Source organism: Amblyraja radiata, chromosome 35, assembly GCF_010909765.2.
Source record: "Amblyraja radiata isolate CabotCenter1 chromosome 35, sAmbRad1.1.pri, whole genome shotgun sequence".
NCBI lineage: Eukaryota > Metazoa > Chordata > Chondrichthyes > Rajiformes > Rajidae > Amblyraja > Amblyraja radiata.
Genome location: NC_045990.1, coordinates 9,381,423 through 9,393,641, shown reverse-complemented (window position 1 = coordinate 9,393,641; position 12,219 = coordinate 9,381,423). Strand labels below are relative to the sequence as shown.

General features: G+C 46.5%; 1 protein-coding gene across 1 annotated transcript; it reads left to right on the top strand.

The window, feature by feature from the left end:
- Nucleotides 1-372: 372 nt before the first annotated feature.
- On the top strand, nucleotides 373-10,929 carry LOC116991953 (CD209 antigen-like protein C). The gene is made up of 6 exons (XM_033050963.1): nucleotides 373-658; nucleotides 4,074-4,148; nucleotides 5,681-5,752; nucleotides 7,033-7,184; nucleotides 8,763-8,869; nucleotides 10,754-10,929. Exons 1-6 carry the CDS (start codon nucleotides 550-552, stop codon nucleotides 10,878-10,880), a joined length of 642 nt encoding a protein of 213 aa, XP_032906854.1. The 5' UTR covers nucleotides 373-549; the 3' UTR covers nucleotides 10,881-10,929.
- Nucleotides 10,930-12,219: the final 1,290 nt, after the last annotated feature.

Sequence of the window (12,219 nt, the reverse complement as noted above, 5' to 3'; positions counted from 1 at the left end):
GGCTCGCATCCCAGGAAGTTGTGAAGGTTCCACCAGCCTGACCTTACAGATGACAGAAGGTAGACAAAAACGCTGGAGAAACTCAGCGGGTGCAGCAGCATCTATGGAGCGATGGAGATAGGCAACGTTTCGGGCCGAAACCCTTCTTCAGACCTTCGTGTTCCTTCGATTTTCCAGCATCTGCAGTTCCTTCTTAAACACTTACAGCTGACAGAACAAGCTGCTCGTTTAGTTTGGAGGTCCCTGTTAGAACTGAAGTCCAACTAGCATTTCTTGTTCATACACGCTCGGGTCAGTTTAGGAACCAACATTCCGAGAGCATAAGTTAGGGGGGAAATGTCTAAGCGAGAGGCACATTCCTCGCCTCGGGGCTCCACACGTGAAGCTGGAGAGGCCGTTTGTAAAAAACATCTAAATCAGCAGACCTTATTTGTCCATTTAATCGCGCAATACTGAAAGTACCGCATGAGGAAGTGTGCGAATCCAGCAGCTGCTGCTCTCGCGAATTGATACATTCTTCAAAAAGAAAAGGGTTTTGTAATTGAGAACATGGAGTATAACGACAGGGAGACGGTCAGTGAGTATATCGCTGAAGAACCGACTGTGGACACAAATGAGCAGGAGAAACTGGAGCTGCATTGGCATCGATGTAAGAATGGTACGTGCATTTATTTATCTCCTCCGTCCCAGTAAAGGAATAGAATGCATTACCCTTTCAGATCAACTAAAAACTGCTGCTGGAAGCGTACATACGTGGAGAGGAATGGCGCAAAGTTCACGAAGAAGGGGAGAGGTGGCCGAGTGCTACTTGCTCCTCGTACCTCGGGCTTCTCTGAGCGATTGATACTTGGAGAACACACGATCGTGGTGATAGGAGCAGAATTAGGCCATTCGGCCCATCAAGTCTGATCCGCCAATTAATGATGGCTGATCGATCTCTCCCTCCTAACCCAATTCTCCTGCCTTCTCTCCATAACCTCTGACACCAGTGCTAATCAAGAATCTATCCATGTGTTTAAGAAGGAACTGCAGATGCTGGAAAATCGAAGGTACACAAAAATGCTGGAGAAACTCAGCGGGTGCAGCAGCATCTATGGAGCGAAGGAAATAGGCAACGTTTCGGGCCGAAACGTTGCATATTTCCTTCGCTCCATAGATGCTGCTGCACCCGCTGAGTTTCTCCAGCATTTTTGTGTACCGAAGAATCTATCTATCTCTGCCTTAAATATATCAACTGACCTGACCTTCACAGCCTTCTGTGGCAAATAATTATACATATTCACCACCCTCTGACTGAAGAAATTCCAGCTCATCTCCTTCCTAAAAGAACGTCATTTAATTATGAGACAATTACCTCTAGTCCTCGACTCTCCCCCACTAGTGGAAACATCCTCTCCACATCCACTCTATCCAAGCCTTTCACTATTCTGTACGTTTCAATGAGGTCCCCTCGTTGTGATACAGTGCTGTGTGAAACTGTCCAGAATATGTCACACTTCCTTTGTATGCGATATTTAGATCTCGAAGATATTGCATATGATGGCTTTTAAATTGAAATATTACGTGCTGAATAGTTTTAAAAGCAGTCACCGGTTTGTCTGCCTGATCCTAGGAGTAAACCGGTAAATATTAGGAGTCTTTATCAGTGGACAATTCCCTCTCGTTCTTTCAATCATTCATTTAATTTGCACTTTACAGAAGATGGTGTCAGACTAATAGAGCCTGGCCGAGGAATACTCTCAGCACCCATCGCCTGCACTCTCCTGGGTCTTTCAATCCTGGTGTCTCGGCACCACGGTTATACTGGGTAAGTTTTGTGCAACTTGAAACTTTGAAACGAGTCGCTAATGTGATTGACGAAAAATGAATAAAAGGAAATGCATATAGAAACATAGAAAATATGTGCATGAGTAGGCCATTCGGCCCTTTGAGCCTGCACCGCCATTCAATATGATCATGACTGATCATCCAACTCAGTATCCCATCCCTGCCTTCTCTCCATACCCCCTGATCCCTTTAGCCACAAGGGCCACACCTAACTCCCTCTTAAATATAGCCAATGAACTGGCCTCAACTACCTTCTGTGGCAGACAGTTCCACAGATTCACCACTCTCTGTGTGAAAAATGTTGTTCTCATCTCGGTACTAAAAGATTTCCCTCTTATCCTTAAACGGTGACCCCTAGTTCTGGACTTCCCCAACATCGGGAATCATCATCCTGCATCTAGCCTGTCCAATCCCTTAAGAATTTTGTAAGTTTCTATAAGAGGCCGTTTCTATAAGTTTCTATAAGAGGCCTAAATCAGCAGAACTTATTTGTCCATTTCATCTCGCAATAATGAAAGTACCGCATGAGGAAGTACGCGATTCCAGCAACTGCTGCTCTCCAATTGATATATGTGTGTGAAGAATGGTCCCGACCCGAAACGTCACCCATCCTTGTTCTCCAGAGATGTTCCCTGACCCGCTGAATTACCCCAGCATGTTGTGTCTGGCTTATGTATATATCAGCATGTATTCATAATGTAAGTGACCGTCCTCCCACAAACCAAGCTGCAAACCCGATCTTCCAACCGACTTCATTGGGTATTTTACACTTTTCTTTCTGTAAGTTTAACGTTGTAATTCGATATCGCTTTAGTGTGCAGGTTTTTTTCTCTGTTTGCCTTGTTGTACTCATGTATAGCTTGATTGAACTCATGTATAACATGATTTAATAGGTCTGTAGGTAGACACACCTTCTCATTATTGCGTGGTATAGGTAGTAATAATAATACAAACAGCAATTCCACTTAATTCAGTGGTGGAAAAAAAAAAAGGTTCTAATATTAATAGGAGTTTACTGTGCATAGAGGTGTACAGTACAGTATCGAAGGAACCCAGCGGTTAATTCCCTCGGTCAAAGACATTTTCACGGAGCGACCCTGTGATTATTAACCCCGCCTCTCTAACTGGCAGCCGAGGCCTGTGTGATGAAATCTGAACTTCAGCATTTAAAGGGCCAGTCCAAAGATTCAATTTACTCCGGCTGGATGGGGGAGAAGTAGAAAATACTGTAAGCTTTTCAGGATTTCGGTTACACGCTCCCGATTGCTTCCTGTTTGTGGGGATGCCTGCAGACAGGTAGGAATAATACTTCACAGAAAATGGGAGATCGAAATATGCCCTTGCTTGGAGACGAGCAGTACAGCAGACATCTCGATTATCTTATCGTGTCCCTAAGAAGTTTATGTTCTTGATCCATCTATTGTGCCTTCTCAATCTGCCCCAAGGTGTTAATCCACAGAATTATTAGTCTGTAGCTGGGCCTGGCTGCAGATGCACTGTGTACCTCCTCCTCTTCCCGCCAGTTCCTCCTCTTCCGCCTCTCCCCGCCTCTTGATTATGCGCCTTCACTCTGACGCCCCACACTCACTGGCCAAGTAAACCATGTCCTCCCACCTTGCACGTTCATGCAGTCTCACCTGGCGTTCTCACTTTGTTTTTCTGTCTTGTTTTCCGAACATCTATTTTTTGTTGCCTGTTCTGCACCCCCCCCCCCCCCGCCCACACACCCACACACACGCCTCCCGCAGCAAGGCGAACGTCTTCTGGAAGCTCTGGTGATTTCCCCCTTCGTAGGACGGCTCGTGACGTGACATCCAGAGCTCTGCACGCAATCCAGTCTATTGTCTAATTAATGCTGCATACAATTCCAGCAAATGTTCTCTGTTTTATATATCATATATCATTATGTTGAAATTGGCTTTTGATTTTTTAATTTATGTATGAACATATATGTTATATATATGTGTATGTGTGTATATGTGTATATGTATGTATGTATGTATACATGTACATGTATATGTATGTATGTGTGTATGTATTTATGTATATATATATATATATATATATGTATATATATAATTTTCCTTTTATTTATTCATTTTCATCTTTTCTTTTCTTTCTTTTTTTTTAATCGTTCGAAATAAAGATATCATTCATTCATTCATTCATTCATGGGCAAAAGGAGACCTCCGAGGTAAATCGATTCGAGATATTCATGTGAGTGTCAAATATTTTTCCCATTTCAGTCAAACACAAGTTCAGTGAAGTGAAGATATCAAATGCTGACTACCTTATGGATGTTTCCAAGAGGAGGAGTTATGGTGAGTGTGAAGTTGGACTCTCCAGTTCAGAGAATTGTCGAGCTGAATATATGGGGCAGTCATTCACCAGACTCGCGATGAGATGGTCCGCGTTTCATTCTCTTACTGGAATATTCAAGACCAACATCAGAAAGCTGAAAACGGAGTAAATGTAAAATCTGTCACCGAGCCGCGCTGGAACTTGGACACTTGTGAGTTTGGAGAGGGTAGGATCTGTAGGGAATCAGCAGGGCGCAGGAACGAGTAATTCTTGGGGGGGTGGGGGGGGGGTGGAGCTGGGAAACTTAGTGAGTGCCGGGTAGAGTGGGAATCAGGAACCCGGAAGCAAAGAGTAGGAGTAAACGGGTCCTTTTCACAATGGCAGGCAGTGACTAGTGGGGTACCGCAAGGCTCAGTGCTGGGACCCCAGCTATTTACAATATATATTAATGATCTGGATGAGGGAATTGAAGGCAATATCTCCAAGTTTGCGGATGACACTAAGCTGGGGGGCAGTGTTAGCTGTGAGGAGGATGCTAGGAGACTGCAAGGTGACTTGGATAGGCTGGGTGAGTGGGCAAATGTTTGGCAGATGCAGTATAATGTGGATAAATGTGAGGTTATCCATTTTGGTGGCAAAAACAGGAAAGCAGACTATTATCTAAATGGTGGCCGACTAGGAAAAGGGGAGATGCAGCGAGACCTGGGTGTCATGGTACACCAGTCATTGAAAGTGGGCATGCAGGTGCAGCAGGCAGTGAAGAAAGCGAATGGTATGTTAGCTTTCATAGCAAAAGGATTTGAGTATAGGAGCAGGGAGGTTCTACTGCAGTTGTACAGGGTCTTGGTGAGACCGCACCTGGAGTATTGCGTACAGTTTTGGTCTCCAAATCTGAGGAAGGACATTATTGCCATAGAGGGAGTGCAGAGAAGGTTCACCAGACTGATTCCTGGGATGTCAGGACTGTCTTATGAAGAAAGACTGGATAGACTTGGTTTATACTCTCTAGAATTTAGGAGATTGAGAGGGGATCTTATAGAAACTTACAAAATTCTTAAGGGGTTGGACAGGCTAGATGCAGGAAGATTGCTCCCGATGTTGGGGAAGTCCAGGACAAGGGGTCACAGCTTAAGGATAAGGGGGAAATCATTTAAAACCGAGATGAGAAGAACTTTTTTCACACAGAGAGTGGTGAATCTCTGGAACTCCCTGCCACAGAGGGTAGTCGAGGCCAGTTCGTTGGCTATATTTGAGAGGGAGTTCGATGTGGCCCTTGTGAGGGGATCAGAGGGTATGGAGAGAAGGCAGGTACGGGATACTGAGTTGGATGATCAGCCATGATCATATTGAATGGCGGTGCAGGCTCGAAGGGCCGAATGGCCTACTCCTGCACCTAATTTCTATGTTTCTATGTTTCTATGTCTAGTGACACGTGGACCAGGGGAATCTGAAATTCCTGTGCTGTAGTATCATTGCGTTCGCCGGGCAAATTTAAAGCGAGGGCAGGAATGGGGCAGATAAACTGTGGTATAATATGTTGCTACTCGTTCAGTTACAGCAAACTTTGAGAAGATACACCACTCAATCGGCGAAATCCAGGCTGTGGTTTCACGGCTAATGGAAGGTAAGTTCAATGACCAGCTGATCCGACTCCAGTCATTGAATCATTCATCCTGGGAACTATCTGAATGTTGACAATGCGTGGGCTTAAATTGATCATCACCACATATCTCGGTCTCTAGTCTCTGAATGTATCGAAATTGTTGTGAGCAGTTTCCCCATTTCCCCTCCAAATTGACAGGGGCAGATGACAATTTCCACCTGATCCAAGTTGACCTCGCAATGGTGGTAATTGAGTGGTGGGATCTGACCGGCAAGTGATGAAATAACATGGATCTGTACCTGTGTGAGTTCATCAACACTTCGAGATTGATCACCTCGTGTGACACCAGTTGTGTTGTTATCACGAAGTTGTACCGAGCGAGCAGCATTTCGGCTGAGATCCTCCAAGTTCCAAGTAGGCAATGGTCTTCTCGTCTTCCACCAATGCACCAGTTTTTTTTTTTGCGAGTCGTGCAATAGCATGAAACGACTCAGTGAGATTTGGCTGTAAACCAGTATGAAGGCTTGGATTTCAGCCCCCGTTTCTGGGGGTGCCCTGCACCTTTAGAGCCGGGGTCTATCGTGGACCAGACCATGGCTAGCATCCACAACCACAAGACGGCTCACATCAGATGACCTGCTCGTCAGGTGGACTGCGTTAGGGATGAGCGATGTCCAATTCTCTGTGTCACTTAAACTGCTCGTAGCAACGTCTGGGCTCCAGCGTGCCCCCAAAGCTCCACGAACTACCTTTATTCGCTGAACCCGGCCACCGCCACTAAACCCGGAGAATAATCAGATGTTCCATTGACCAAAATGTTTATCCTTAACAGCCGCAAGCTCCTATACACCTCGATAAAGTTGCACTGGTCCACAATGCTCTTGTGTCTATCGTTCATCTTAAATGCTGCGAATTCAACACAGCAACGTCAGCGTTAATCTGTGCGGTCATTTCAAGAGATCACATGCTCAGTAAATGGGAACATGTCATGAGAAAGACTCTACACGTGAGATTATATGTATCCACGTGTGAAACACGCGTGAGCAGTGAGATTTGTGAAGGTCGATATTGCCCAGCTGATCATTCCATTTATCTAAGGTAGACTCAAAAAGCTGGAGTAACTCAGCTGGCCAGGCAGCATCTCTGGAGAGAAGGAATGGGTGACGTTTCGATATGTCCATCACCCATTCCTTCTCTCCAGAGATGCTGAGTTACTCCAGTTTTGTGTGTCTATCTTCGATTTAAACCAGCATCTGCAGTTCCTCCTTACACCTAACATTAATCTATTACTGTCTTTGTCAATCTACCCTTTGGCCAGCCTTTCGACCAATGGAGACTGTTCAATCAAACCCTTTACTTCTTCTCCTCCACCGAACAAACATGGAATAAAGCTCAGAATCTCTGTACCGTAATGAACGCTACTCTTGTGGTCATTGACAGTGACGGGGAACAGGTAGGATTATTATATATTTTTTGCATTACACTTATTTACATTTCTGTCTCACTTCGGGCATCTCATTCCTCACATTCCATGTGGAAAATAAGGGGTAGCTATTAATGGACACTGACATGGATGATGCATTAATAACAAGGGTAGTTAATCCCAAATGAGGGACTGTGGCGTCAGCTGATAGTCAGACCACTTGCGGTCCAACCCTCGTCAATAGTTACGAGGGCTGTCACGTGACGTCATAGGTTAAGGGGAAAATCCTAGTACGTAAACATATCTCACCTTGAGATCACCCAGTCGACAGGTAGCTGGGCTCCAGTCAACACCCTCGCTCAGCTACAGCGACAATGACAGAATTGCGTACAGTTTTGGCCTCCTAATCTGAGGAAAGACATTCTTGCCGCAGAGGGAGTACAGGGAAGGTTCACCAGACTGATTCCTGGGATGTCAGGACTTTCATATGAAGAAAGACTGGATAGGCTCGGCTTGTACACGCTAGAATTCAGAAGATTGAGGGGGGATCTTATAGAAACTTACAGTTCATTGGCTATATTTAAGAGGATGTGGCCCTTGTGGCTAAGGGGATCAGGGGGTATGGAGAGAAAGCAGGTACAGGATACTGAGTTGGATGATCAGCCATGACCATATTGAATGGCGGTGCAGGCTCGAAGGGCCGAATGGCCTACTCCTGCACCTATTTTCTATGTTTCTATGCTTCTATGTTAGGGGACCCAACGTGTATGTATTTCGAACCTCTTATCTCATTGAATCAGCAACGGTTTATTCACCACGTTTGGTGCCGCGTCAGGACACACAATTAATTGATCTATAAACAGTGCGTATCGGCATCCATTTGCTCCATCCGTGTGCTTAAAGGCTATAGCAAGGCACTAAAAAAGACGCAACGTGCTGGAGTAACTCTGTGGGTCAGGCAGCATCTCTAGAGAGCAGGAATAGATGATGGTTTGGTTCGGGACTCTTCTTCAGGCTAATTGTGGGGGTGAAGGGTAGAAGGGGGGGGGGGGGCAGCTAAAAGTAAGGGGGGGGCAGTGGAAGGTCTGACAGGTAATAGGTTACTGGCGAGGCAGATGTTTGACAAAGGCCAGAATGTGTGAGACAAGAGGATTTAAGAGATTCGAATTGTGCAGCTTGAGGGAGGAACGTCGGCGAAAGGAGAACTGGAGGCGAGAAGTAGGTTGGACAGAGGGGAGGGGAGAAAGCGGGGGTGTGGGGTAAGATGGAAGATCGTGTGTGTGTGTGTGTGTGTGTGTGTGTGTGTGTGTGTGTGTGTGTGTGTGTGTGTGTGTGTGTGTGTGTGTGTGTGTGTGTGTGTGTGTGTGTGTGTGGGAGGGAGGTGGGGGGGGTGAAGTGTTGTACTGACCTAAAATTGTTTTGCAACTGAGACACGTGTTCTCTAATTAGCAAATTTGCAACATAGATTGTTCTGCCCTCGCCCCCTGTCCACTTTAACCCATTGGCTGCCGTGACCCATTGTGTCCCGATACAGGGCTAAATAATATGTTTGTCGTGTCACTAATACGACAAAACCTGTTCATATGGATGTTGTTGTTTACACGGCAGGAGTATTTTCGACGGTATAGAAATTGTGACTATTGGATTGGACTCCATTGTACGACTGAAGGGACGTGGCGTTGGGTGGATGGCAGTGATTATACCGCGAATGTCAAGTGAGTGTTGGTTTCTATTCCCCAGTGAGGTATCTTTAACCTCGGCATTCCTGGAGGCCCTTGTTAACTTAAGTTATTTTATAGGTTTGTGCAGTATATCTTGTGTTGCCCTCCCGCTAACCCTAAGTTTCCAGTCAACTCCCTCTGTTTTTTTTCTCGGGTGCATCTTAATGCCCCTGTCCCACTTAGGAAAACTGAACGGAAACCCCTGGAGACTTTGCGCCCCACCCAAGGTTTCCGTGCGGTTCCAGGAGGTTTTTGTCAGTCTCCCTACCAGCTTCCACTACCTGCAAACCTCCGGCAACCACCTGCAACCGGAAACCTTGGATGGGGTGCAAAGGCTCCAGAGGTTTCCGTTCAGGTTTCCAACGTGGGACAGGGACTTTAGACTTTGGAGATGGAGCGTGGAAACGGGCCCTTCGGCCCACCGAGTCCGTGATAACCAGTGCCAACAAGCAATACGTTTCCACTATTCTACACACTAGGGTCAATTTTCAAAATTAGCCAATTAACCTACAAACCTGGATAGACACAAAATGCTGGAGTAACTGGAGTAACTCAGCAGGACAGACAGCATCGCTGGAGGGAAGGAATGGGCAGCATTCAGCCGAACAGGGGTCTCGACCCGAAACGTCGTCCATTCCTTCTCTCCAGAAATGATGCCTGTCCCGCTGCGTTACTCCAGTATTTTGTGTCTACCTTCGATTTAAACTAGCACCTGCAGTTCTTTCCTACACAATCTAAAAACCTGCACGTGTGGGAGGAAACCGGAGCACCTGGTGGAAACCCACGCGGTCACGGGCTGAGCATACAAACTCCGCACAGACAGCGCCTGTAAGTCAGGATCGAATCCGGGTCGCTGGCGTTGTAAATCAGCAAACTCCACCTAGCGCCGCCCGAGTGATTCCTAAATTGGAATTGCCTGCATTTGGCCCATATCCCTCTTGAATCTTCCCTATCCATGTACCAGGTGTATTTGAAATATTGTTATTAAATCTATCTGAACTACCTCCTCTGGCAGCTCATTCCATTCCATTCCACCACCTTCTGAGTAAAAATGTTGGCTCTCGGGTTTAAAAGGAGGGAGAACAAAAGTTTTGTGGATACGAAACAAAGGATAGTGTAAATATGCGGGGATCACGGGTCGGCGCGGAATCGCTGGGCCGAAGGGTCTGTTTCCGCGCTGTATCTCTAAGCTAAACTAAACTAAACTAAACCAAACTAATTGGCTGGCTGGTAAAACTGAAAAACCTACAATGCAGCATAGAACTCGCAGTGGATTTGGGAGATCTGTGAAGGTGAAATACTCAGCAAGTCGAGAAGCCCATGTGGAGAGAGAAACGGAGTCATGGACAGGGAGTTAATGGTCAGACAGTTAGTGGCAGATAAAAGAGAGGGTGGGGGGAAATGCAAGCTGACAGACGCTAGGAGAAAGACCAAGAGATGGGGATTTACATTGAGGTTCGGGAACATTGGATGGTCCAGTTGACAAAGCGGCGGCAGTGTGAGGATGAAACTAAGCATGAATCGGGCTGCAGAAATCCACGAAATTGTCTGTTAATTTTCCTCGGCATATACCTGCGTCCAGTTCTTGGGTCTTTGTAGGAATGGTTCAAATATGAGATAAAACTAAGAAGGAACTTCAGTGTCTGTGAACAAAATATCTGCCGCATCATAGATGGATGATGGTACTAGCAGGAACATGCACAGAATCCAACCCTGGCACCATTATCTTACCCCTACTTGTTTCATTATAAAGGTATATTAGGCTGCAGTTAAATATTTAACCACCGATCAACAGGAGGAACTCGGGCAGTGGACAGAATCCCTTCCTGAATTATACACTGCTCACTCGTTCCAATTGGCATCTCTCTCCTTCTCCAGGTTCTGGGCGAGCGGTCAACACAATGGTACGGATGGAGATTGTGCTGTGGTGTCCGAGGATGGGTCGTGGCAATATCGGCCGTGCAGTTCCGAACATCTCCCTAGCTGTGAACAACCAGCGTCGTGAAAACGTCCGCTCAGGTTCCAGATGGGGCGGAGTGGGGGAGTGAATCAATTTGTAATAATGCCCCTGTCCCACTTAGGAAACCTGAACGGAAACCTCTGGAGACTTTGCGACCCACCCAATGTTTCCGTGCGGTTCCCGGAGGTTTTTGTCAGTCTCCCTACCTGCTTCCACTACCTGCAACCTCCAGCAACCGCCTGCAACCTCCGGGAACCGCACGGAAACCTTGGGTGGGGCGCAAAGTCTCCAGAGGTTTCCGTTCAGGTTTTCCAAAGTGGGACAGGAGCTTAAATGTCCCTCGACTGAATACCGAGTGTGCAGTCCTGAACTGGAATTGGTGCGGTGGGTGTGTGGTCAGAACTCCCCCCCCCCCTCCATTCCTTTCACCTCTACAACTATCCCAAACCCCACTGAACACAGCCCCTTTTACTCCATTGTCCTAACCCAGCAGTGTAACCAGCCACAAAGGAACCAAAGGGGACCAAAGTTCACATTGTCTTTCACAGTGCAGACCCAGATACAATTCTCCGCAGTGTTGAAATGCGCCAACGTAACATGTTCACCCATGCTTCCAGCTACCTCATATCTCTCCCACTCGGACTCTTTGGAACTAAGCTGCCCTGGGAGTCTTCAACCAGTGGTGGGCTGCCTGAAATTTGTGATCTGTCCACTGTTATTGTCCATTGAGGCGTGGAATGGATTGTGTATACCTCAGGGTGGTGACTGAATGGCCAGTGGTCGAAGCTCCAGTCCAAGAAAAATCTGATGGAGTCATATAGCCTTGGCCCAGCTTGCCCATGCTGACCACGGGGACTCATCCAACTGTCCGCGTTTGGCCCATATCTCTCTAAACCTATCATATCCATGTACATGTCCAAATGTCCTTTAAATGTTATTATTGTTTATGCCTCAACTACCTCCTCTGGCAACTCATTCCATATAATCTGGGTCGGAAAGTTGCCCCTCGGTTTCATATCAATTCTTTCCCCCTCTCACCTAAAACTCTGGTTCTTGGTCCCCCTCCTCTGTGTAAGAGGTTATGCATCTACCTCGTATTATCTTCAACACCTATACAAGAACATATCTTATCCTCCTTCGCTCCAATGAATATAGTTCCAGCCTGCCCATCTTCTCCCTATAGGTCAACGCCTCAAGTCCTAGTAACATCCCTGTGAAACATCTCTGCACTCTTCCCAGCTTAACAACATCTTTCCTATGGCAGGGTGACCAAAACTGAACACAATACTCCAAAGGTGACCTCACCAGCACAGTGTGTAACTGGAACACAACATCCCAACGTCTATACTCAATACCATCAACTGGTTACTGGCGCCCCCACATC

Excerpts from the sequence above, each read along its gene's own strand:
- LOC116991953 (XM_033050963.1), top strand. The coding sequence starts at position 550 with ATGGAGTATAACGACAGGGAGACGGTCAGTGAGTATATCGCTGAAGAA. Across the intron at positions 4,149-5,680 it reads TTCCAAGAGGAGGAGTTATG|TTACAGCAAACTTTGAGAAG; the intron begins GTGAGTGTGAAG and ends CTACTCGTTCAG. Across the intron at positions 7,185-8,762 it reads TTGACAGTGACGGGGAACAG|GAGTATTTTCGACGGTATAG; the intron begins GTAGGATTATTA and ends TTTACACGGCAG.